The sequence below is a fragment of the Alosa alosa genome, chromosome 6 (assembly GCF_017589495.1).
Source record: "Alosa alosa isolate M-15738 ecotype Scorff River chromosome 6, AALO_Geno_1.1, whole genome shotgun sequence".
Lineage (NCBI taxonomy): Eukaryota > Metazoa > Chordata > Actinopteri > Clupeiformes > Clupeidae > Alosa > Alosa alosa.
The window spans coordinates 26,649,177-26,674,781 of NC_063194.1; the positions used below are offsets into that span (position 1 = coordinate 26,649,177).

The following is a 25,605-nucleotide window of genomic DNA, read 5'->3' on the forward strand; positions in this document are numbered from 1 at the left end:
GCTTTGAGCATTCTCCTGGCAGCCACCATGAAGCCCACAGTCTCCATCTGCTGCATGCTCTCTCTGCTGCTCCTCATCACAGCAGGTAAAATCCTGCTTTCTTCTAGTTTTTTTTGATGCTCTTGTTTGGGCCAGGGATGGGGAAGTAGACAGCATTGTAAATGTATAAAACATTATCACCATGTGTGCTTGCTATCAGCTGAAATATTTGATATATGCCTTTAGAAATACATTGGGGGAAAAAACGAAGACATACAAACAGCTAAACAGGGAGATCACTGTTAAGGTCAACGTATCATATGTTCATGCTGCAACATGCTGTGGAAAACTCTGGAAGTAGCCTACTGACTGCTGAATGGAAAACATGCTCTTAATTTTTATGTCTGTAACAGCGCCTAAATCCTGTATGTATAGTGACATTTTGACTGACAGCTGTAAGTTTGTATGTCTGGCTGTGGTGACACACTGTTTTAAACTGTCATACTATCCAGCGCAGGATATAGAGTCTTCTTTCATAGTTCCAGACATGTCTATTTAAAAATGAGTTTAAAATAAGACAACTCTCGGGGCATGACAGTATCTCATACTTATCTTTTTGTTTTCTCCTGGCATATGTTTCAAAGGAGTACATTCAGAACTTCCTGTATTGTTTGTCAATACGTGGTCATATTTTCATTCACACCAAGCAATAGAGTTATCCACTGGCTTGTATGGATGTGTGTACTTTTGGCTGTGACAGTGTGTCAGCTGTTCTGAAGCATGGCACCAGCTGATGGAAACTCATGGCTCATAGAGAAGAGAGGGACTGTGTACCTGTGTTCTTTGCTTTCTTTCCTTCTTAATCCCTCTCACTTTCTCTCATCTCATCTCCCACTGCATCTTTTGTAGTTACCTGATCAATGATAGTGTGTTCATTATTGTAGTCATTATTAATATTATACCTTCTTGTTTGTTGAGTATGTATGTTTACTATTCACTCATGTCATAGCTACGCATATCAAAGAACCCTGAGCCCTGGCATTTAAGCTCACTCTACTGTTAGTTACTGACCAGCATAGTACAGCAAATGATGGTTTTACCCTTGTTTGTCCTTGTACAGCCTTTTCCATGTTGGCCCAGGTGGCCATCAGGTGCCTAAGATTAGAAGGCGTCATGTAACCAAACACCAAACTTCTATAGATCCCCTTCCTCTCTGTGCCCCACACCCCACCCCTTAGTCACACACCACAGCTGCTGTCTCTCTGCACTGTCACAATTGGTCTCCATTCCCCATTGCTGGCCTTATAGGGCCATGCATTATCTCCTGCGGGGCTACAACTCCAGCCTACACAACATTCTGCTGGGTGCTGTGACACTGCTATGTAGAGTTGTCAATTTAGCTCTCAACTTCTGCTCTGTTCTCAGTAATGATAGACATAGACAGATTGCCATAGTAACAAAAAACATAATTTAAACTGAACCAGTTTTAGGGTATGTTAAAGATAAGATTAAACTTGATGTATAATGTCACAAAGCCAACAAAACATGTGGGTAAAAAATGGAATTTCATGTCAGTTCAGACACAAACACAAGAATTGTAACTTTAGTGAAAGACACACATGGAATACAGGCAACTGGTTTATGTGCAACTGTTAACATATTGTAAACGAGAGGCTTGATTGTTCATGTTGTAAACTCAATTGAGCTAGTGGTAACTAGACACTGACCATGATTTAGTGGTGGGAATGCAAGAATGACCCGAGCAGACATGTGTCTGTGTGTGAGAGAGAGGGTATTATAATTATGATGTTAAACACGTTTGCAATTATGTATTGAGTTCCAGAAGAACATTGCCTGAGCCTGATATGATGGGTGAAAATAAAGTAATAATCAATGAATGACAAGACCCATCACATTCTTGGAAATCAAATTCTATATCACACAGCATTACAATACATGACAGATGGCTTAATACAGCTAGCTTTCAAAATTGATTTGTCTAAGTAACTGAATAATCTGTGTGGGGGTTGGTTTAGGGTTATCCGCTCTGGACACGGATCTGATTCCAGTCAGCTAACTCACTTAAACAGCTAAAACAGATATTAATCAAATAAATGAAGTTCTATTTATTATATATTTTTTCATCTGTGCCCCCCCCCTCCCAATGGTGGAACAATATGCCAAGTCCCATGAGAGCAGGGGTGTCACTGTCTATCTTTAAAAAAGTCTTAAAGACACAACTCTTCCAAGAAATCCTCCTATCCTAGCGCTTCTGACAACCTCACACAACTAATACACACTTACCACACTCTTCCCTCCTCTACCTCCTTCCTCTCCACTTCCCCCTCTTTTCTCCTCTACCTCCTCTTCTACCACTTATCCTACCATACTTTGTACTTAATATGTAAGCACTCCTATCCGTACTAGTATTGACTATATAGTAGTACTGTAACTCCTAGATGTATGGCCTTTTTACGCTGCCGGATTTGCTGCGATATGGCCTTTATTGTGGAATGCCCCAAGCAGAACAGGTGGGGTGGGGAGGGGGTCGACGTGGCCCACCAATTTTACCAACAAGGAGGGTAGTCACAGAGTCGAAACATTTCGCTCCGTCATGAGTGTAAAAGCATCAAGGCGAATGGGGGAAGCTGGGTGGGCGTTTTGATGCCTACTTATGTCCAACCCACCACTGGGAGATTTTAAATTTGACTGATCAAAAGCAGCAATAGCAGAGACAGCACATTATGACAATATTTAAATCCACAAAGCTTCCAGTCATTTAACGAGTTGATGGTAGGTTGGAATGCAATGGGATACCGTAAAACAAAGCATGAACTCCCATCCTTCCATACTGTCCTAGCAAGATTTTACATTATCACGTTACCTTAGGCCTTTTGCCTGTTTTGTGCTGTTAAGCCCAAATACACATGCATCACATTTTAAAGTTTGGGATTGTGTACAGCCTTGCCATCCCTCAAGTAGATGTGTATTCAACACTCACTCAATCCATTACATGCAGACCTCATCCGGGCCTATCGGCCATAGCAGTGCTTATGCCCTTTGTCCATTCCCCTCTCAGACTAAGGTTCCCCACAAAGAACATATTTTTATCCTTGGTGATTTTAGTAATGCTACTGACACTTTTTGCTTTACACTGAAATAATAAAGTCTGAGAGAACTGAATCTTGTCTGGATAACTTACATCTTGCTTACTCTATCCACAAGACCTACATACTTACAGTTCAAAACCCTGTCGCCCTAGACTTACTAATAATTAATATTATTAATTGACTTACTAATAATTAATAATACTAAAAAAAGTATAATAGGAACTTTGCTGGGAGAACATGGCATAAATCCAGATGATATGAAGAATTATGGACATTATAGACATCTCCCTTCTTCCTTTTTTTGTCAGAGATTCTTGAAAAAGTTGTCTTCAAGGAAGTTTATGACTATCTGACTCAAAAGAAGTTGCTAGACAAGCAGTTTGGGTACACCGCTCATTCAACTGAAACTTCTTTATTATCTGTGAAGCATTAAGAGAAGCAAACATCTCTGTTCAGTTTTGATTTTTTAGACTTATCAACAGCCTCTGACACAATAGACCATGACATCCTCCTTCCTACAGTGTTTGAAGACGAATTTTGGGTACATCACTAAGTTTGTACCTCAAGGGACATTCATTCAGCATGTATTGTCAGGGAGAAGTGTCAATATCTCATGACATTTCCTCTGGTGTACCTTAGGGACCTGTTCTTTACCTGTAATTTATATCACTTCCTTAGGCGTCCATGGGTTCCTCTACCACTATTATATGGATGATGCTCAACTGTCTAAACTATTGCAATGCAATTTTAATATCCCTACCTGCATGGGTAATCACACAGCTATAGTGCACTCAGGACTGAGTAAAGAGTCAGACCATTGCAGATGATTCAGAGTAAGGTGAGAGTTTTTAACGGTGACAATGAGTCTTTAAAGTGAAACAAGTAGGCAAGGTTATGCAAGTCAGTCAAGCTATAGTATAATAATAGCCTACCAGTTGTTAAATGAAATTATAAAATCACAGAAGTAATTACATTGCCCGGTCTTTAGTGCATATGAAGATCTTTCCCCTAAAGTCTACTGTCATTTCATGTGTAACGTTTAGGGTAAATGAATACAGATAGATAGATAGATAGATACTTTATTGATGCCCAGGGGAAATTCAAGATACTTTATTGATCCCCAGGGGAAATTCAAGAAACAGGATTCTTACAATGTGAGAGACAATTCTCTTTTTTGTTTAAGTTACTCTAGGCAGCTTTCCTGATAAAAAATGTTTAGTTCTCCTGGCTTTGTCAGGCCATTCCTGTTTTGAATCTTGTGCATGCCAAAGAATAGATAGGCCTACTATGATCTCTCATTTCAGGGTACCAAGTTGACTGACAACACCAGGTGCAATCCAAAATAGAGAAACAAATTCAAGTGATTGAAGGTGTGATAGCAAGCAAGTAGTCTGAAGCAGTTAGTGCATACATTTTTAGATAGACAGTTCCAGTATTTGGCCATGTTAGAGCTTTTATATCATGCTCCACTGGGTATTCATCCAAAATAATATGATGTCTTTCAACTGTCAGTAATGGATGTGTTGGAGGGTGCAATATATATGTACCTTGAGGTAGACTTGGGAGGATTTTGTTGGTTTCAGATCATCATAATGTGAATTGATCACCCTCAAACATTTTTAGATTCTCAATTTTAGTGTTACCTACATTTTTTCTTCAGACGTTGTTCCATTTGATGCAACTGATTCATTCATTATCTGTAACTGACTGCTGTCCACTGCTAGTGGACCCTTGGATCAACTAGCAGTAGCCAGCGGTTGCCTACAATGATATCAGTAATCATGCTGCAGATTATTACCATGAGACTGTAAAAAACTAAACAAAAAGTTTCCCACAAAACAGCCTATAATACTACAAACAGTACACTGTGTTACTGGATCCCAAGGAGTGCAGAGTGGAGTTAACTGCCACAGAGTTCAAACCTAAACAGAAATGAAAACTTAAAAGCATTTTTCTATTTCATGTGTTTCTGTAAACAAAGAATCTAATCTTTGTTTACAGAAACATATCATACAAATAATCAGACAAATAACTTACACAGGACAATAATTAAGAGATTTAGGCTTGTTAGCACTTTTGAGATAGCGCTCATTAGAAGTGGTGCATAAATCAAAATCTTAATAACCTTGCTGTAATGCTGTACAATGAGGTACAGTAAGGTGTACCTTCTGGAGAAGATATTGACAGTCTCCAATGTGCACATTCAGAAACCTCTATATATTCTTCCACCCGGAAACACCAACTGTGCAATGCTCTTAGGTAGATTTCCCCTCAACAGACAGAGGTCACCAGGCTCTCCCACCCCAGTTAACAGTGGGAGGTGGGGGAAGGGAAGTTGAGGTATGGGTGAGCTGGGGTGAGGGTGTTGCATTGCATTCCAGGGTGCTGGCAAATGGAGTGGCCTTTATTCTTTCCCCTCCTTTCTAGAAGGCAGAGCTAATATAGCCTACCGGTATGTCTCTACAGTGAAGTAGTGCCACCATGTATCTATTTAATTACATCTTGATTTGAGCATTTAAGACTTCAGAGCACCAAAAGGTGCATCCTATATTACACACTAACTTCCCCTTCTTCCCTGACTTCTTCAAGGCCTTGTCCTTGCTTTTTTACAACAAATACTGCTTTGTGAATGGTCAGATAGAAGACTGAAGTGCATTTGTTTGTGATAAATGTTTGTTGTGGCACAATCATTATCCAACTACTCACTAAAGTTCAGTGTTTCTGATTTGATGTGCATTCTGTATGCACCTACATTTTATTAAGTAGTAGAAGACAGCAAACTATGCCTTGTCTTGCTATTAAGAGTTAGCTTTCTGAGTGTATGTAGTCACCAGCACAGTGTGTCATGCCTTAGCCAAAGAATTGCCCAAATCATATCTGTAAAGTTTGATGTCTGTAATATATATTTTCCATTAAGCCAGACATCACACAACTATAGTGCACTCAGGACTAAGTAAAGAGTCTGAAGTGATATTTCAGTTTTTTCCTTTTCAATACATTTGCTGATATTGCTAAAATTGTGTTTCACTTTGTGATTTTGGGGTATTAAGAGTAGATTAATGAAGGAAGACTTAAATGAAAGGATTTCAGCTTAAGGCTGCTGCAGCATAAAGAAATGTGGAAAAGGTGACAGAATACTCTCTGAATGCACTATAGTTGGCAAATACACAACACTAGTGCACAAAGGCCACAATGGATTTTGCGGTGCCACAAGAGCTGTGTAGTCCACTTAGTCTGAAAGTGTGAGCCATTGCAATCACCCAGCTGTGCCTAATTTTAGATGAAGGGCCAGCCCTATGGTGCAACCTGAGCTCTATATCTCTGTGGTGGTCCTAAAGTAATGCCTGTTCTTTGGCCTACAAGGACAGTCCGAGCAGCTCAATAAGCTTCATCAGTGACTAAATTTAGATGGCTTAAGGCTTGGGGGTGTTGGTGATAGTTGTGGGTGAGGGTAGAGATTCTGCAAGGGTTGTTATGAAACTGGGGAGTCCCCCTACACTCATACAATTCTCAGTGTTGTAAAACCATGGCATCTTCAGAAGCCCCCTTTGGTTACCTATTTATAGGAGATGACTAAAATAAAATTAATCAGGGCAGGAACCAGTAAGCACTGCCTTAAGGTCAAATATTTTCAGCTCATTTGTAAACCCTCATCCTTTTCTCTCTGTGTGTCTTTAAAAAGATCATATGAAGTGTGTACATCAACACTGTTGTTCTCAGTGTTGGGAAATGTAATGAATAGTGGCTCAGATATATACCTCAGTATCCAACAAGCTGAGTTCCCTTTACCTTCATGTATGCCAAGAGTAGATGATTACAGCCAGTCTGGGGGATTGGAGCAGGGCTGTTAAACTTAGCTAGACATAGCATCAGAGCTAAATATACAGTCACAAAGGGTAAGCAAACACGTGCTGGCTAGGAACAAGATGAGGCTTTACTGTACTCCTATTCCTTAACAGCAATATAGGAGTGTGTCTCTGTGTGTGTGTGTGTGTGTGTGTGTGTGTGTGTGTGTGTGTGTGTGTGTGTGTGTGTGTGTGTGTGTGTGTACTGTATGTGTGTGTGTGTGTGCGCATGTGATATATATACAGTACCCTCCAGATTTACACCTTTGGTAAAGTTGACTAAAAACAGGTATAAAAAAATATTCTTTTGGTGATTTATTGTACTCTCACAATGAAGACAATGAGGGGAACATCCACCCTTAAAGGAAGCACATTTATTCTGAGAAAAAGGAAAATCTCATAAAGAAATAAATATTTTTAACGAAATAACACGCTCACAATTATTGGCACCCCTAGAAAAATCTTATATACAAAATCAAACAAAAGCATTTCCCTATCTAATTTCAACTTATTTAAGTTAATCAGAGTGTCTGTGAACTTAAAGAAGTAGTTCTTTTTCACTAAGGTATGAAAATAAAGTGACACAGAGGCTAAATCCCCTAGTCATTTATCAACATTGGAAAGACAAGAGAATACACTAAATTTAAATAAAAAGAAATTGTGTTGGTATTTGTAAGTCAGGGAATGTTGAAAACGCCTATATTTACAGTTAAAACAATGATTAACAGGTTCTAATCAACTGGAAATGTAACAAACATGCTTAGACAAAGACCCATAGTTATCTTGCCTCCATGTACAATATGGAGGATGGTAAGATTACATAATTATATTAAGTTAATGTATGTAAAATTACATAAGAACCACTGTTGGGGAGTTACAGACAAAGGTATCATCTTGATGTCACCAAGTCCTCCAAAAAATCTTCGGTTACACTTTACGACATAAGAGTGACATGACACTGTCATGAATGTGTCATAAACAAGTCATAAACGTTTATGACATAACGCTTCTGTTATTAAGTGACATTCATTTTTTGTCATAGGGTTTTGTTAGGGTTAGGGTTAGAATTAGGTTTAGGATTAGAGGTTAGGATTAGGGTTAGAGTTCATAAATCATGACAGTGTCATATGTTCATGACAGTGTCATGTCACTCTTAAGTGGATACTGTCAAGTAAAGTGTTACCAAATCTTCAAAAGTGACCTCACTGAAAACAGTGTGGTGAGTCAAAGAGGAGAATGCACAAGTGTGGACCTAGGAATCTAGACGATCTGGGGAGATTTTGTAAAGACGAACAGTCTTAAATCCCTTGCTTTGTATTCTCCAACCTTTTGGGGTGGCATAGGATAAATTACAAGGATAGGATATTACAAGCTGTTTTATTGGCAAAGGGAGGCTTCATAAGGTATTACAAGCAGGGGTGCCAATAATTGTGAGTGACGTGTTTTTGTTAAAAATATTTATTTTTCCTTTTTCTCAAAATAAATTTGCTTTCCTTCAAGGTTGGATTTTTCCTATTTTTTTCCATTGTGAGATTACAATAAATCACCAACAGATTATTTTTTATACCGGTTTTTAGTCAACTTTAGCAGAGGTGAGATATATATATATTGTAATTATATTTAGTTGTAATAGCAGAATATACACATATGTAGACATATATGTTTATGACCCCTATTCATATCCGAAGTAGAAAGATATATTGTTTATCAGACATGTTAACTTTTCTGTAGAGGAAGAAGAGGACGTCCTCTCGTCTATTCTGAGGGATCGCTCCCACATTGAAGAGACTCTGAGACTGGCCTCTGAGGAAAACTCTGGAGATTATGCAGGTAGGCTATTCACTTACACTCACTTACAACTTATACATACCCATGCTCATTGACCAATTTGCAGCAACAGCAATTTGCAACACACACACACACCACACACACACACACACACACACACACACACACACACACACACACACACACACACACACACACACATATATAAATCTCATTGTACTCATGTAAATCAGAAATTGACCTCTTACCCTCTTTGCCTACTTCTCTCAGCTGCTCTGCAGAAACTGAGGAAGATCTATCACTCCTCCATAAAGCCAATGGAGCAAGCCTACAAGTACAATGAATTAAGACAACATGAAATCTCAGGTAGGGGAGTTGCCTGGTCGTACACTATGATCTGATTGGGTGAAATGCACGTGCAATTTGGTTTATCTTTAGTGCTGAATGGTTCCCTCCAACCCCATCCCCATCCATGTTCATTCATGCCAATTGATTGCTGCAGAATTTCTAAATGATTCAGCACAATCATGCACCATGCCTAACAAATAAATATCCTCACAGGAGCACACATACATAGGCTATTTTAGGAAATTAAATATGGTCTATAGGATTCAAAGTTGCTAGCTATAGCTATAGTGTCATAGTTGAGCATGTTTTTTTTTCTGAACTGATAATCTATTTACCAGCCCTCAGTCTTGTTCACACTATTGTTTCACAAAGTAAGGTTAAGTTGGAATGGGAATGCTGGAACCTTTACTATACTGTGCAAATCCGTAATGGAACCACCAAATTATAAAATAGGTTAGAATGAAGGTTGAGCCAGTGTGTAAGAATGTATCCTCAGTTTTCTCGAAGGCGAACACAAGACATTATGGGATAAGTGTATCTCTGGTGTGCTCACAATGCCAAAACTACAAAGTGCACACAAGTGGGCTGGACAAAGGAGTTGAATCACCTTGAATCACCAAGTAAATTGAGGTTAGCCATTTTCAACAACAGTAATTTCAGGGTGATCCCCTCTAGGTATTTGAAGCCACCAGGTATACTTTCAGCATAGATGCAGTGTCCTTTCTAAAATGAGTATTGCAACATCAAGATAGACTCAATGTAGCATGTAGGTGGGTCTTGATTGCAAAGCGTACCAGTTAGTGAATACTTTCCACTTCAAAGAGTAGAGTGGCCAGGTCGTTGGCACTCTTGCACTCTGAATAGTCTCCATCACATGACATGGAGTGATAGACTATCACTCAACAAACGCTCCTGTTTAGGGGCTAGACTGTCTGCTGCCACTGCTCAGGAGTCAGATGCCATATCATCCCCTGTGCTTGGCCCAAGGAAATCATTGAGAGCCCCTCCTGCTGCACTCTGTCCAGTATCATTTGGAGGAGTGTGAGCCATTCATGGACCAGCAATGGGCGCCCCCTGGAGAGATAGATCAGCGCTCCAATTCTATCAGGCAGATGACCCATCTGTAACAAAAGCAAGTGTGCTTTGAGCACACAACAGTCTCCAAGCCAGATAACACATATGGACTGAGTGCAGCCCCCCTTGATGGTTGAAGTCACCATGGCCATGTTATCCATCCTCGCTTGAATGTGCGAGCCACTCAGAAGTGAAAAACACTGTAAGCAGTTCCAGTGCAGTGAGGTGGAGACATCTCTGCGTACCTGTCCACACACTACTCACTACATTGCCTTTGTAAATGCCCCTCCTACCATAAAGTAAGGCATCTGTTGTCAGAACGTGCCGAAGTAGGCTACTGCCAATCCATCAAAACGTTGCTAAAATATTGTGTTCTGATGCTTTCATGGACACTCTTTGGGCTTCTCCCTTGATTGTTCGCCTCCACGTCCACCCACGATTGCCTGCGAACTTCTCCTAAATGTATGGTAATTTCTCTAGCCTACTGCGCGACAGAAAGTTGTGTGGTCATGACATCATTGTTAGCCTATTTTTACAAAAACGGCTGCTACGGGGCCATAAGTAAGTATATAAGTATATATACTTTTTTGATCCTGTGAGGGAAATTTGGTCTCTGCATTTAACCCAATCGGTGAATTAGTGAAACACAAACAGCACACAGTGAACACACAGTGAGGTGAAGCACACACTAATCCCGGCGCAGTGAGCTGCCTGCTTCAACGGCAGCGCTCGGGGAGCAGTGAGGGGTTAGGTGCCTTGCTCAAGGGCACTTCAGCCGCGGCCCACTAATACCTAAATACCCTAATATTAACTCCATGTGGGTATCGAACCACTAGGCCTACTAAATTAAACTAACTGACGGCGTGCAGTGAAATTTACTTTACTAGGCCTACTATTAAAACAAGTCAGCTACTATATGGTATTATGATTGTAGCAAGTTAACACGGCTTATCATGGTATCTGGCTACCGTGTTATCTTGCTACAGTTGCCCAAACCATTTAGTAGGCCTTCAAAGTATCATGGTTAAGTTTTACATCTGTCGAAGAAACATCATCAATCGTGAAACATCATCAACACAGCCTGGTGCAGATTGCGCACGTTAAAGTTCTGATTAGATGCATTAATAAAGACTGCGGCACTAAAAGCCAGATTTCCAAATTTGTTGGATTTTTTTATATGGACTAGGCCTATGCTATCTCCTACATCGTTCACATACAAAAGTTTACAAACCTTCTTTTTTCTAAATGGGCTTCTTTCGATAGCCTACCACTATGGCGGCAAAGAGAAAGAAGTATGATTCAAAAATTAAGCTGACTGTGGTCAAATGTGGCGAACAAAATTTGGGTGAAACTGTAGGCCTGTTTCATTCGACCCTCATGCTGTTTCATTCGTCCTGACATGGGCCCGATTTCCCGAAAGCATCGTAAGCTTAAGTAGGTCGTAAAGTCCCTTTTAGGAACATTTTGAGATTTGCTGACTGTTTCCCAAAACCATCGTTGCTTAAGAACGTTGTGAAAACACTCATAGATCTACGAGTGATCCAGAGTATTCGTTAATGGCTAGAGCGTCGTAACAAGTAGGCTACTTCTCATTGAGGTCACCAGCAGAACATACAGGGAAATTACAACTAAGAATAACTTTGAAAAAGCACTGGTAGTTTATTTACAAGGCGATTTATACAGACAGTACCTTAAGGAATTTTACCACTCGACGCCATCTTGAATTTAGTCACGATAAAGTCGCGGTTTAATTTTAGTCTGAACGAACAGGTATGATAAAGGGATCAGATTCCAAAAATAATTCAGTGGAAATGCATGGATTCAGTTTCTTCCAGTAGCAGCAACTGGAATCCATGCATTTCCACGGAATTATTTTTGGAATCTGATCCCTTATCATACCTGTTGGTAGCATTGGCTAACTAGCGCCAGATTTCTGAGTGCAGGGGACAAGCCGAGGTGAGCTATGAGACATACGTTCACACTCGGTATCATGTTTCAACACACTTTAGGTCAAAATCACACCGGAATTCTCCTTTAAGAGCATCTTAAGGCTCATTTATGCTTCTGTGTCGACTCCACACTGACTACGCTACGCTGTTGCCTCGATGCAGGTGTGAACCTTTCGAAGTTCTTCGTTGCCAGTGTCTGCGTCATAGACTGCCGTGCTGAAATATTAATCTTATTTGTTTGGCCTTTTGTTTGCTTAGATTTTGTAAAAAGTATTGAGAAATAGACAGTAAAATCCAATGACCTAGCCTGACGAGCCAGACCCACATTAAAATGTAAGGTCTGGGCACTCACTGGGCACTGTTGGCAGTGCTCAGTCCGAGGGGGGGGGGGTAATCGGTTGTCTTTCAAATTCCCTCTGCACGCAATAGGACAGCGTTATGAGTCCCATGCGTTTTCCCACCTGAGCAAGTTGGCTAGTTCAAACTTTTGCCAACTAAAAAAAAGCTTAACTCGTGTCACGCTTTTCGCCAACAGCAACATCCATCTTCTTTGTTTTCAAGTAGCAGGGAATTCAAGCCAAACCGTTGCAACTCTGCCATTAATCATTATGTTAAGCCCGCCTAACGTCTCTATACATGATTTGATTGGCCTGATAGAAGTTAAATTTTTCCAGCACACAAGCCAACGGAGAGTTGCTAGTCTGAGGTTATTTGTGAGGTGTCTGTCAGCCAGTTTATGTTATGTTAGCAAGTGATAGCAATATCATTCCTGTTTTAAAAAGCTCACGTATGCCTGACCGCAAAACATCTGATCCACTGGAAATTCTCCCGACTTCCGCAATTGACCAATTCCTAGGCTCGCCCATCGAACACAAATAAGCCAATAGCAGTTTAGTACCAGACCAATAGCACAAGCTCGGACAACTTAAGCCTTTTAAATAGATAGCATAGTTAGCTAATCGTTGTTAATGTCCAAGTGACATTACATGAATGACAGCTATTGGGAGACAATGGAACAAAATTCACTGAGAAACCATTCACCTTGCTGTGGATGGTCATCATAAGATTAGATTGGAAGTGAGAGAGAGTTCACAGATCGTAGATAGCATGCTAATGTTAGACCAGCGAGGTTCGTCCACAGCAATGTAAGATTTAATTACCTTAAAGGAAAGACCCGGAGTTAAAATCCAGAGATTTGAACAACCGGAGTTATCTGGATGTAAAACAACCTATCTATTTATTGACGTTAATCTGAGGAGTTTTGAGCTAGACCGTTGTTTTTGCATTAGCAATGGTTTATAGCCTGTAGCAGCGGGCATGGAGCCACGTCAAAATAATTTGCTATAGACCTCTGAAGTTCGCCTACAAAAAAGCTTCCATCTTTGCCCAAATAAGGAGATCCGGTATCTTGAGATTTTTTTAATGGGAAAGTAACATGAGGATTTTGAATTATCGCACCTGTTAAACTCTCGCGGGTCGAAGAAATCGGAAATGCAGACGTTTTGCTTTACACAGGTTTGTCCTCTGCCTTTGAGTGGATACTGTGATCTTTGGTACGTAAAGACGGCACACTTTGATCTTTGCTACCCCAGAGCTAACTTACAATGCAACTTGCCATAGGTAGGTAGCAACACCCAGATCTCCTTATATGGGCAAAGATGGCAGCTTTGGTTCCTTTTTGTAGGCAAACTTCAGAGGTCTATTTTCAAACCACTGAGAAGGCTCAAAATAGCTTCACACTTTGGTGGTAGCGTCGATAGAGTCTCTAACGACAAAACAAAGTATTGTAAACTTGTGTACAGAGAGGTTATCACAAGGACATTTCTGAAGGCAGCGCACTGCCTTACTTTATGTTCCGGTGGCATCAAATCAGTGGGCTCACTCCACTTCTTGGGGCACTGTGCAGATCTGGCTGAATCTTACAATACAAACATGCATCACGTTCAGCCAGATCTGCAGAACGCTGGAAGAAGTTGAACGTGCCTACTGATTTCATGCTACTGGAACATGAAGTAAGGCAATGCGCTGCCTTCAGAAACAGGCCTTGTTATAACATCTCTGTACACTTTCAAAGTTTACAATACTTCGGTTTGTCCGTAGGGACCCTATTCATGCTACCAAAATATCAGAATAACCGTCTAAGTTTGTCATCCAACAAAATTAGAAAAAAAAGCTTAACTCGTGTCACACTTAACAAAAAAAGCTTAACTCGTGTCATGCTGTTCACCAACAGCAACATCCATCTTCTTTGTTTTCAAGTAGCAGGGAATTCAAGCTGCAACCGTTGCAATGGAGAGTTGCTAGACTAGCCCGGGCAGCAAATTACATTTGCTGCCGCTAGGGTGCATCTAGATTTCTAGGCTAGTGTGTAGCATTATGTTGGCTACAGTCTATGTCAGTTTGCAATGTTTGCGCAGCACACAGAGTGTGCGACTTCATAGAATGAAAGTAGCCTACTCCGCTGCTTGTGCAAAGCTGATCCAAAACAAACTACTGGTGCTGACTGTGCATAATAAACTGCATTGATGAAATATATAGTTTGTGAATAATTGCCGTTTAAATGTATAGGCAATTATATGGCTATTTAAAAACATATGTCCGGTAGATTTTCTGTATTTCGGGTATTCTGCAATATTATAGACATATAATATTGCAGAATAGTCAAAAAAAGTCTAACGTAACCTCTGAGTTGGTGAACACTGTGAGGTGCTCTAGTAACGCAGGCGAACACTGTGAGGTGCTCTAGTAACGCTGCTGAGTTCTCGATGAACATTCCTACTGTCTACATTAAAATTCAAAAATGCCCATCTGATGAAGAGGGGTTAACGTTGCTTCCACACATTTTGTGAATGTTCTCTATAGCTGATATTGCCTACTTTAATATGGGTGACCTATTCAAGCACTATTTCTTCTCTTGAATGCTGTCCAACGATTTCATTACATTCTTTTCACTGTTTTTGTTTCTAAATAGTAGTTGAACAAGATGCAATTTAATGAGATTATGATCTTGATTTGTATTCTGGCATGTTCTCATGCACATCATACAGTGAAACACAATGTCTTTTTTACATTGCATTATGGACACAGCATGATTCTTCACTACCAAACAAAACATGGCGATTTTTTTTTATCCCCTCATCATCTAAGTTGATTTATATTTCAAGACGGCATGATAATTATTGGGAGAAACACAGAGTGCACAGTTGAATCAGGCTCATTGAATTGAACAATTAAATTGAATCATTGAATTGCAACCAGCAATTGTTGCTCTGTATAGTGCAGATAAAATACCTAATTTTAAATTAAAGATCCTTCAGAGACCTGAGGTCTGAGATCTCCATCCTTTTTTGGCACAATAAAATATCTGCTGTACAACCCTTTCAGTTTGTCAGTTTTGAGGACCTGCATGCAGAGTAGATTTTCATAGCCAGTGCTTTGAGTATTACTTCACCTTTTCCCTGGCACAGGAATGTGATGGTCTGGCTAAATCATTTCGTAGGTAGAATATCTGAAAAGGAGGCTGGCAAACTGCAATGCGCAGCCCCAAACCTGCACACTCCCACCAAAAGTTTAGGTAGGCATCAAGCCCTAAACGAATGCCCCTTTATTTATTATACTACTTTTTTACTCATGTGCATTACTTATAGTTGGACAAAGGTTTATGAATGTGACCATCCACATCATCTCTTGTGAGGCAGAATGACATGATTGTGACAGAGGAGCCATCGGCAAAGGACATATCTGTTTGTGTGTTTAGGATGCAGGCGGAGGCGAGTCTTTCTTTATAGAGGCAGAGTGGGGCACAGTTTTTAAGAACCATATAAGTATAGGTATACATATGGATTTGTGTATGTATATGTATGTATGCAGGTATACAGTATGTGTGTCATGCCATAAGAATTAGTCATAACCTTAGTATTTCTCAAATGTCCTGCCCTTATTCTGCTTATTGGTAATGTTGTCTGTGTGTTTGTGTTTGTGTTTGTGTGTGTGTGTGTGTGTGTGTGTGTGTGTGTGTGTGTGCTAGTGCTTAAGAAGAACTGATAATTGACCTTGATACACAGGCCTGTGGCTGGCCCTTTTACCCTTCTATGAATAAAAAAACCCTTATATCAAATATATCCAACTGAAACACACTACTTCACAACATTGTGATTATTTAAATCTTGTAAGCATTCAGCTATATTCATAAAATAATTTCACTAAGCAATTTGTTTAAATTAGGCAGTTTTCAGTATCTACAACATTTGTTGGCATTTCTGACTTTTGAAGGGGAGTTTGGTAGCATTATGGCATGATCATAAGATGGGTGGTCATGAAAGACACATTACTTCATCCTCTGCTTTCCTACACTCCAATCTCATAATTCAAATTCCTGACAACCCTCTTGTCCTTTACAGAACTGTTCTTTCATTCTTTCTTTCTTTCATCTTTCTTCCTTTCATTCTTCTAATTCTATCATCATTCTCTTTCTTTGTTATCTGACTCTCTCCGTGTTATCCTCCTCATCTGCTTCCCTCACATCTCCCCTCCAACCCTAACAGCCTACCCCGGACGAACACTAGGGGACTCGTGCACAGGTGGGTATAAAAGGGCTATTGCATGCAAACCTGGCTTCAGATAGTATTTATTTCCTTTCAAAATATTTGATTGGACGTGACCGTCCTGGGACCTTTCCATGCTGTCCACTCCTCTGTATCAAGCACAGGAAAGTTAAAAGTGAAGGAAAATAATCACTATCTGTCACCAAGGTCTGCGCCAACTGCATGGCATTGCCCACTGAGTCTGTGGACCCTCCTACCCTTCCAAAACATCTTCCAACTATCCATCTCACACACCGCTATCAATATTTCGGGAAAATGTAGCCTTTCGATGTTCTTTTGGTCTGATTTGGGAGTCGCTTTTATCCTAGTGTCATTCTCATCCTTTAAATATGTGACAACAAAAATCACAATATAGCACTTATCCTGTACTTGTGCATCATTTTGGTTTAGTTTACTGCTAGCAAATGGTTTAAATACTATATTCAAATATAAGAAGAGAAGACACAAAGCAAACACATATCCATGTGTTTATTCAATGATTAAAAAACATGATTCCTTTGCTGAGGAACTTTGTATACACTACCTTGTACATTTATTGGCACCTGTAAAGTTGAGTAAAAGAGGTATGAAAAACCTCTTTTGGCAAGGAAACTTGAAGGGATGCAAAAATACCTCATTTAACAAAATCATAATGCCACAATTACAATAATTGGCACCCCTATAATTTTGGCTCCCCTGGCACCATTTTCCCTTCAAATGCTCTACTCATTCTTCAACTTAGGAAAAACAGAAGAATACACAATTCAATTAAAGGGAACATGTGCTGACCTCTGTAAATCATGGAATGTCAATCTTTGCCAATTATTTTTGCCCGGAAATGCCAATATGTACAGTAAAAACAATACTTAAGAAGTTCCAATCAACTGGCCTATGCACCCATGCACAGTGAGGAGGATGGTAAGAGAGGCTAAAAATCTATTGGAGAGTACCAGAGAAAAGAAGCATCTTGGGGTTACCAGGTCTCCAAAAAACTCCGCAAGTGACCTTTATGCTGAAATGTTATTTTAAAAGTGCGTTAGTAAAAAAACTTTTTTGTCATTTAATTACAAATGTAAGTGGCTGGGGTTGCTAAATGCTATTATGCTAAATGCTATTGTGCTTTATGGTAAGATGAAATGGAGCTTTTTGGCAACAAATAGATAGATAGATAGATAGATAGATAGATACTTTATTGATCCCCAAGGGGAACACTGAAGTGGGTCGGACGTACATAGAAGAATGACTATACTGAAAAGAACTCCATGCCTACCGATAAGTAGGGTGGAGAGGCTGTGATGTTGTGGGGTTGTTGTTTTTTCAAAGGTCCTGGGAACCTTGCTGGGGTGCATGGTATCATGAACTCCATGAAATAACTGAGCATTTTAAATAGAAATCTTCCTGTCTCTGCTAAGAGATCATTGAGGCAATACATAGGTCCAGATCAACACAAAAATGGTTTATTGAACACAAAATCAGGTTTTTGCATGGCCATCTCAGTCCCCTGTTCTGAACTCCATAGACATCCAGGGGGGTGAGCTATAGGACAATATCAAAGGACCATGGAATCTGTATGATCTGGAGAAATTATGTAAAGAGTGCTCTGAAATCCCTTGCTCTGAAATTCCTTGCTTTGTATTCTCCAACGTTATGGAATGTCATAGGAGAAGACTAACTGTTTTATTGGCAAAGAGAGGCTTTATAAAGTATGTATAGTATTTATAGTATATATAAAGTCAGACTCCAGCAGTTTATTACAGCCCTGAAACGTTTCTCTTTTCCTCAAAACTATACACTCAGAAGTGTTTATCATGAAAACTTCACCAGGGTTCAAATAAATGTGCAGGGTGTACAGTATGTGTGTGACTATGTTTATGTTGTTTTTTGTTGTGTTGTTTTATTACTGTGTATGTGTGTGTGGTGTGTGATGAGAATAGAGAAAAAATATGATGACATACATTAGTGCAAAGGGACAGCAAATATTGATTTATGAACAGTTAGCAAAACATACTTGCATCTACTCCGTGGTTAGATCTGTGCTGGTTTTGCCAACTACAGGAATAAATAACTTGACATCTTCTTCTTCTAGCCCTTTATAAAGCGAACTACAGTATACTACTCTCAGTACAACATTGATTTAATGGCACAACATGATTCTACATGGCCTCAAACACTAAAAGTAAAACCTAAATGTTGAAGAAATGATGGCCGTTTCAAGAAAATTCCACATTACTTTAAATTAATGTTCATGTGTGAGATGCTCTGGCACACATATGGGGGACATTCTTCAGAGTTTGTCTTTGCCAGACCTATCTTTAAAGATGTATCACAAGAGAAGATAATCTATAACTTGTTTCTCTGCTACTAATCCTTTGCCATTATTTGAGCTATGCCTGGTGTTTGTTTGAGTGTGTCTGTACTTGTGCCTATATGTGGTTGCTATGAGTTGCCTTGTGTTATGTGCTTTATGAAAAAATCAGTGCAAGGTGGTGCAATTTGTTAAGTAAAATGTAGTTCTTTCATGTCAGTATATATTTATTTTAATGATTACATCTCAGTGAATGACACCTATACTTTGATAATTGTCTTCCTACCTGGCATCATCTAAGAAAATGTACAGACATAATGTGGATGTAAAGCTTGTCGCATAATTGGTTTGAAGGAACACATAGATGACAAAGCACTGTACAGTAATAAACGTTACGCTTTTCAGAAGAGGACTCATTCAGTAGTCCAACATTGTGCATTTGTATTTACAAGAGTGACAGATACATAATAATTACTTAGTTTATGTCCTATTTCCACAGATGGAGAAATCACTTCCAAACCCATGGTGCTGTTTCTGGGTCCATGGAGTGTAGGCAAATCCTCTATGATCAACTACCTGCTGGGCCTACAGGACCTTCCTTACCAGCTCTATACAGGTACTACTCTCTTCCTTGTTTTCCACTAGTATGGAGTTAAATCAAGTCCATTAATCTTTTGAGCTAGTGGAAAGATGTTCTAAATAATGTGTGTAATAAAGAAATATTGTGCATATGTGAAAATAAAATGTGCACAGACTTACCCATGTGTAAATAAGTTTTATAGATGTAGAAATAAAAGTGTGAAAAAGTTTTGTTCATGTCAATATAATTTGCAAATGCATGCCAATTTAATCCCTTTCTTACTTTTCTGTGTGACGCTATAGTATATAAGATTCAAGGCTCAAGTTCCAACTATGCATTTCGGTCCGTTTTTACACCCTTTTTGAAGAGCCAATCAGCACATTGCTTTACATCGACCTATTTAGCAAAGGCCATCTCGCTCTAACATCAGAGCGTAACAGGAGGAGTGGTCACCTAATCAGCCCATTTAACTGTTCTGTTTCCACTGCATTGGAGGATATCAACATTTAAACATAGATTGATAACTTTATAATTATCATTGCCCCAAGGTCGTGTCACCAGTTTTGAAGGCTAGTGCTAACTGCTAACTTCATTTACAATGCATTTCTGCAAAATCACTTTTATATGTTGATATGTTGCAATCTAAAACATATTAGCATATTTGCAATTAGAATTTTGACTCCACACTGTAGTGATAACATCTCCAGGGTCTTAACACTAGTCATGGTTTAAATGCATTTCCAGAGATTGCCAGGTCATCTAAAAGTAGTGACCATGGCTAGTTCATTCATTGCAATGCATTTCTATGCAAATTGTGGTTGTTATGCCAATGCATCTGAAGCATATTTACACTTTGAACTTCAGCTCCACACTGTAGTAACACCATCTGCAGGGTCTCAACATGTAAGCCAGCTAGTCTGACATGGTTTAATTGCATTTCCAGAGACTGCTAGGTCATCTCAAAGAAGTGACCATGGCTAGTTCATTCACTGAATAGGCTGGCTGTATCTGGCATCATTGTGACACTTCCCCTGTGACCAGCCTGCAGTGAGGGATAACTAGAAGAGATGGTAGGCTACTGCTAGTGTCTTCATTTATCATGTTGCTGCAATGAAACAATTTAAGCTAGGCTAATCAAATCTGCAGCTTCAAAACTAGGTGACACAACCTTGTAACACTATTAATGTGTTATTAACGTTGATATCCTGCTGCAGTGGAAAAAGAACTCCTGGCAGGGCTGATATGACCAAAATGTCACCCCCAATATATACGGAGAAAGAAAAAGAAAGAAAGAAAGAAAGAAACACTGTTACTACAGGAAACCAACAAGCACCGCCATCTGAAATGTAATCAAATGTAAATAACGCACAAATTAGTAGCCAGAGAGTACACCCCTGCGGGGTTTGTCCTGGTGGTTTTGCATTTTTTTTGTTAGTGGCATGCGCTATCAAAAGCTTCCATCTGCACCTAGGCCTACTGCGGTGTGCGGTAGGCTTGTCAACAATATCGCAAAAAGCTACCGGTACAATTCTCACAAAAACTTGTTGGAAAGGTGTAGCACAGGCTAAGGAAACCCCATTAATTTTTGGAGCCGGTCAGACTCAAAGGGAACTTTGAAGTATATCAAACATACTGTAGCCTATTCTTGCAATGATAGCGAAAGTGAAACGTTGTGCCCTTTTAGTTTAAAGGATGTATTTGTGCGTGCATGTGTCATTAATTTCTTTCACATGTCTTACAACATAAATAATGTATTCATATGTTAGTAATAATGTCAGAAATTAACCTGTTTATCGGCCTCTGAGAAATGTGATTAGCCGCCAGCACAATAAAATCAAAAACAAATACAAATCTTACAGGCTACAGGTCCAAACCTATGAGTGTAAGCCTTAGTTTAAAAAAAAGTAAGTAATTAGTCAAAGAGCCATTGCATTATGTGTAATAAAGAGGTGAACAAAGATTGTAGTTTATTTTAAAATATACATTTTGGAGACAAATGGAGTCATACCACAGGTCTACAGTATGTCCAGGGATGGATTACTGAATGGGCCTACTGGGCCCAAGAACTCAGGGGGCAGCCGTGGCCTACTGGTTAGCACTTCGGACTTGTAACCGGAGGGTTGCCTGTTCGAACCCCGAGCAGTAGCAGCGGCTGAAGTGCCCTTGAGCAAGGCACCTAACCCAAATGTTTTATCAGAGTTTGTGCTGATGCATGATACATTCCTTTATCTTGTATTTTTTCTGTCTTTGTATTATATCTTAGGTGCTGAACCCACTACCTCAGAATTTACAGTGATAATGCATGGAGAGAAGATACGCTCTGTTGAGGGCATTGTTATGGCTGCTGACAGTTCACGCTCTTTCTCACCCCTGGAGAAGTTTGGACAGAACTTCCTGGAGAAGCTTATTGGTATTGAGATGCCCCACAAGCTACTTGAGAGGGTCACCTTTGTCGACACACCTGGCATTATTGAAAACCGCAAGCAGCAGGAGAGAGGTGATTGTATTGCAGAATATTTTCCTTAAAATCAGACCCAAAGAAAAGCTCAACACATGAGCAGGAATACATAAGATTCCAAGAAATATGTTTAATCTTAATGTTTTCCTGTTGACATGAGTAAAACATTTTAGAATTACACCTAAAAGTGGGCCTTGGTCAGGACAGGAATCACAACAGTAGTATTTTCTAGAACTATGCAATACAGTATTTATTCCTATGATATAGAAGTTAGAAACATCAAATTTACTGTTGTATATATTATATCATATCATTTGACTGGTGTGTAATGTTATTGCCTTGTCTCACCTCTCCACAGGCTACCCCTTCAATGATGTGTGCCAGTGGTTCATTGACCGTGCTGACTTGATCTTCGTGGTATTTGACCCAACTAAGCTGGATGTGGGTCTGGAGCTGGAAATGCTCTTCCGCCAACTGAAGGGGCGTGAATCCCAAATACGCATCATCCTTAACAAAGCTGACAACTTGGCTACCCAGGACCTTATGCGTGTCTATGGTGCCCTGTTCTGGAGCTTAGCCCCCCTTATCAATGTAACTGAACCACCACGTGTCTACGTCAGCTCTTTCTGGCCTTATGACTATGCCCCTGACACAAGTAGAGAACTGTTCAAGCGTGAGGAGATATCTCTCCTGGAGGACCTTAACCAGGTGATTGAGAACCGTCTAGAAAACAAGATAGCCTTCATCCGTCAGCATGGTATCCGTGTGCGCATTCATGGCCTGCTAGTAGACCGCTATGTCCAGACCTTCAAAGACAAGATGAGCTTTTTCAGTGATCCTGAACTTGTTTTCAAAGAGATTGTAGATGACCCTGACAAATTCTATATCTTTAAGTCCATCCTGGCCAAAACAAATGTTAGCAAGTTTGATTTGCCCAACCGCGATGCCTACCGTGATTTCTTTGGCATCAACCCAGTGACTAGTTTCAAGCCACTCACAGCGCAATGTTCCTACATGGGTGGCTGCCTGCTGGAAAAGATTGAGAGGGCCATCACAGGTGACCTTCCGGGCCTCCTAAGCAGCATCACCTCTGGCAAAAACCCCATATTCCCTCCTTCCTGCGAGGCCACAGGGTGTGGGGAAAAGCCGAAAAACCGCTACAGAAGAAACTGAGGGAAGAGACAGAATGAGAAGAATGGATGTGAAAGGGAATGAAAAATGAGGAGGAGCCATTGAGTACTGATGTCAGCAAGCACTGTCAGTCTTGTGGCTTTCTTCGGAATGTTACCAGAAAGGGGAGAAAGTCATTCAGTTCTGTGCATTTCTATCCTGGATGGAGTGGAATTCAGTGTTGGGTTTCATTAAACACAGGCGAAGGATTGACATTGGATACCTGAGATTAGTTACATACAACTCACTCTCCTCTCCTAGACACTACTGTTATGAACTGTCTACAATTTGATTGAAAAAAAAAAATAATATATATATATATATATATATATATATATATATATATTCACATGAGAAAAGAAAAATATTGCAAGAAAGGGTAAATATATATTGATGTGAATAAAAATGAAAGTTGAAAAGAGTTGCAGCAATGTGTAACTTTTCTATTCAGTATTTTTAGTGGGGGAAAACTGTTGGGTGAACCAATTGTTATTCTAAAAATATTTCAAATGCTGTTCTTTTGCAAGTCAGGATTACAGCCTAACTCTAACTTCTATACTCCTTAATGTTTTTCCGAATTTATGAACATGGCAGAGAAATTGTCTGTGTTTTTTTTTTAAGTAATAAAAGTGAATGATCATGGTCAGGCTGGGCATGTCTAGAGCTGCTGTTGATGTTTGTCAAATTAAAACCCCTAGAACAATCAGTGTCTCATTGATAACAAAAGGCAGTTGTGTCATTGCCTTTCCATCAGGTGTCCTGTCTCTGGGTAGGTCCATAAAACATTACCTATTAAATGCTGCCAAAGGACATAGACCTCTGAAGTTCGCCTACAAAAAAGAACCAAAGCTGCCATCTTTGCCCATATAAGGAGATCAGGGTGTTAATTGAAGCTACGTAATTACCTATGGCATGTTGCATTGCAAGTTAGCTCTGGGGTAGCAAAAATCTAAGTTTGCCGTCTTAACATATCGTAGATCACAGGAGCCACTCGAAGGCAGAGGACAAAAGTGTGTTGAGCAAAATGTCTGCATTTCATACTTCTTAGTCCCTGCGAGAGTTTAACAGGTGCAATAATTTAAAAACCCCATGTTATTTTCCCATAGGAAAAATCACAAGATACTGGATCTCAAAGATGGCCGCTTTTTTGTATGCGAGCTTCAGAGGTCTATTACAGTTTATCAAACTGCCCAGTGAAAAATACTAAATATATTTCAAACATTTTCATTTTTGATGTCTCTATTTGGAAATAAATTGAAATATAATGCAATTTGGCTGCTAACAAAATCACACCTGGGGTTAGTTGTTCAAAAGTAATCTGAATGGATTCCGACTGTAGGATTGGATCAAATCTTGAAAATGGGTTGATCAAAGGGAAAAAAGGATACTGAAGTCGGATTGCATCACATAATCTAATCATAGTTTTGATCTGGATAAAACCTTCACTTTGTGTTGTTCAAAACTTTTGAGTTGGATTGGGATACATTTGATCCAAAAAGGCAGGATTACAATGATCCCAACAAAGGGGTGGATTTTTTAGGCGCAAAATTACAGTACAGTACATAAAAGTTACAGTAATAGGAGACAAGGTATGATTGTTTGTATTTATTTATTTGTCATGGATAAGATGAGAGGTCTGACTGACAATGACAATGGAAGGGGATGTTTGTATTGTTTTATTGTGGTGTTTTCGGTCTCTTTAGATAACACAGTTAAAACTACCCCAGGCCACCTATTTTAACTGTTGTTCCTTGCATAGCCACTAGACTAGATTGTGATATGTAGTTCCATTTAGAAACACAGGTAATCCAGATTTTATAATCCTGAAAAGGTTGTATCCGGATAAGGTTGATCAAATCGTAAATTGCTTTTAAAAACAGGCATACAAGAAACATGGATTACCTGATCCTGGATAGTAAAACATGAGATTTCCAAATCTGGATGATTCTCATCCAGATTAAACTTTTTGAACAACTGGGTCCTAGGATTACTTGGGGCTGTTGGCCCTCAACCATGAGTATGGAGAGGAGTTCTTGGACACCAAAAATTACTGTTGCACCTTTTGAATGTAATGTTATGTATGTTTGAAAAGGGAGACTAAACAAAATACTTTTATTGCCCTGGACAAACCACTGCATCTGCAAAGGCATTCTTCACACATTCACTTCCATCTATTCGATACTGAGCATCTTGAGGTAACGTTGTAGCCTATTAAAAGAGAGTTTGGTCTGAAGCCATTTAGAAACTGATGTACTCAGAGACTACCAACAACAGAACCAGTATTCAGAGCGCCGGTTCTGTTTCTTTGAACCATGTCAAGAGCAACTTTACTTTTGGTTACCTTTATATGTGTTATTTTCACTTTATCGCATCATCCACTTCCCTGCCTGCTAAACTATTAAATATATCCTCAAAT

At 39.6% G+C, this 25,605-nt stretch overlaps 1 protein-coding gene across 2 annotated transcripts; it reads left to right on the forward strand.

Annotated features, from left to right (window-relative positions):
• Nucleotides 1–23,892, forward strand: srl (sarcalumenin). Of its 2 annotated transcripts, XM_048246831.1 has the most exons (7): nt 1–85; nt 8,666–8,764; nt 8,993–9,088; nt 16,638–16,673; nt 19,481–19,597; nt 21,825–22,058; nt 22,378–23,892. In XM_048246831.1, the coding sequence occupies exons 1-7, from the start codon at nt 28–30 to the stop codon at nt 23,190–23,192; spliced, it is 1,455 nt and encodes a 484-aa protein (XP_048102788.1). In that variant the 5' UTR covers nt 1–27; the 3' UTR covers nt 23,193–23,892. The 2 variants fall into 2 exon arrangements, with proteins under 2 accessions (XP_048102788.1, XP_048102789.1); XM_048246832.1 differs by lacking the exon at nt 16,638–16,673.
• The last annotated feature ends 1,713 nt before the right edge of the window (nt 23,893–25,605 follow it).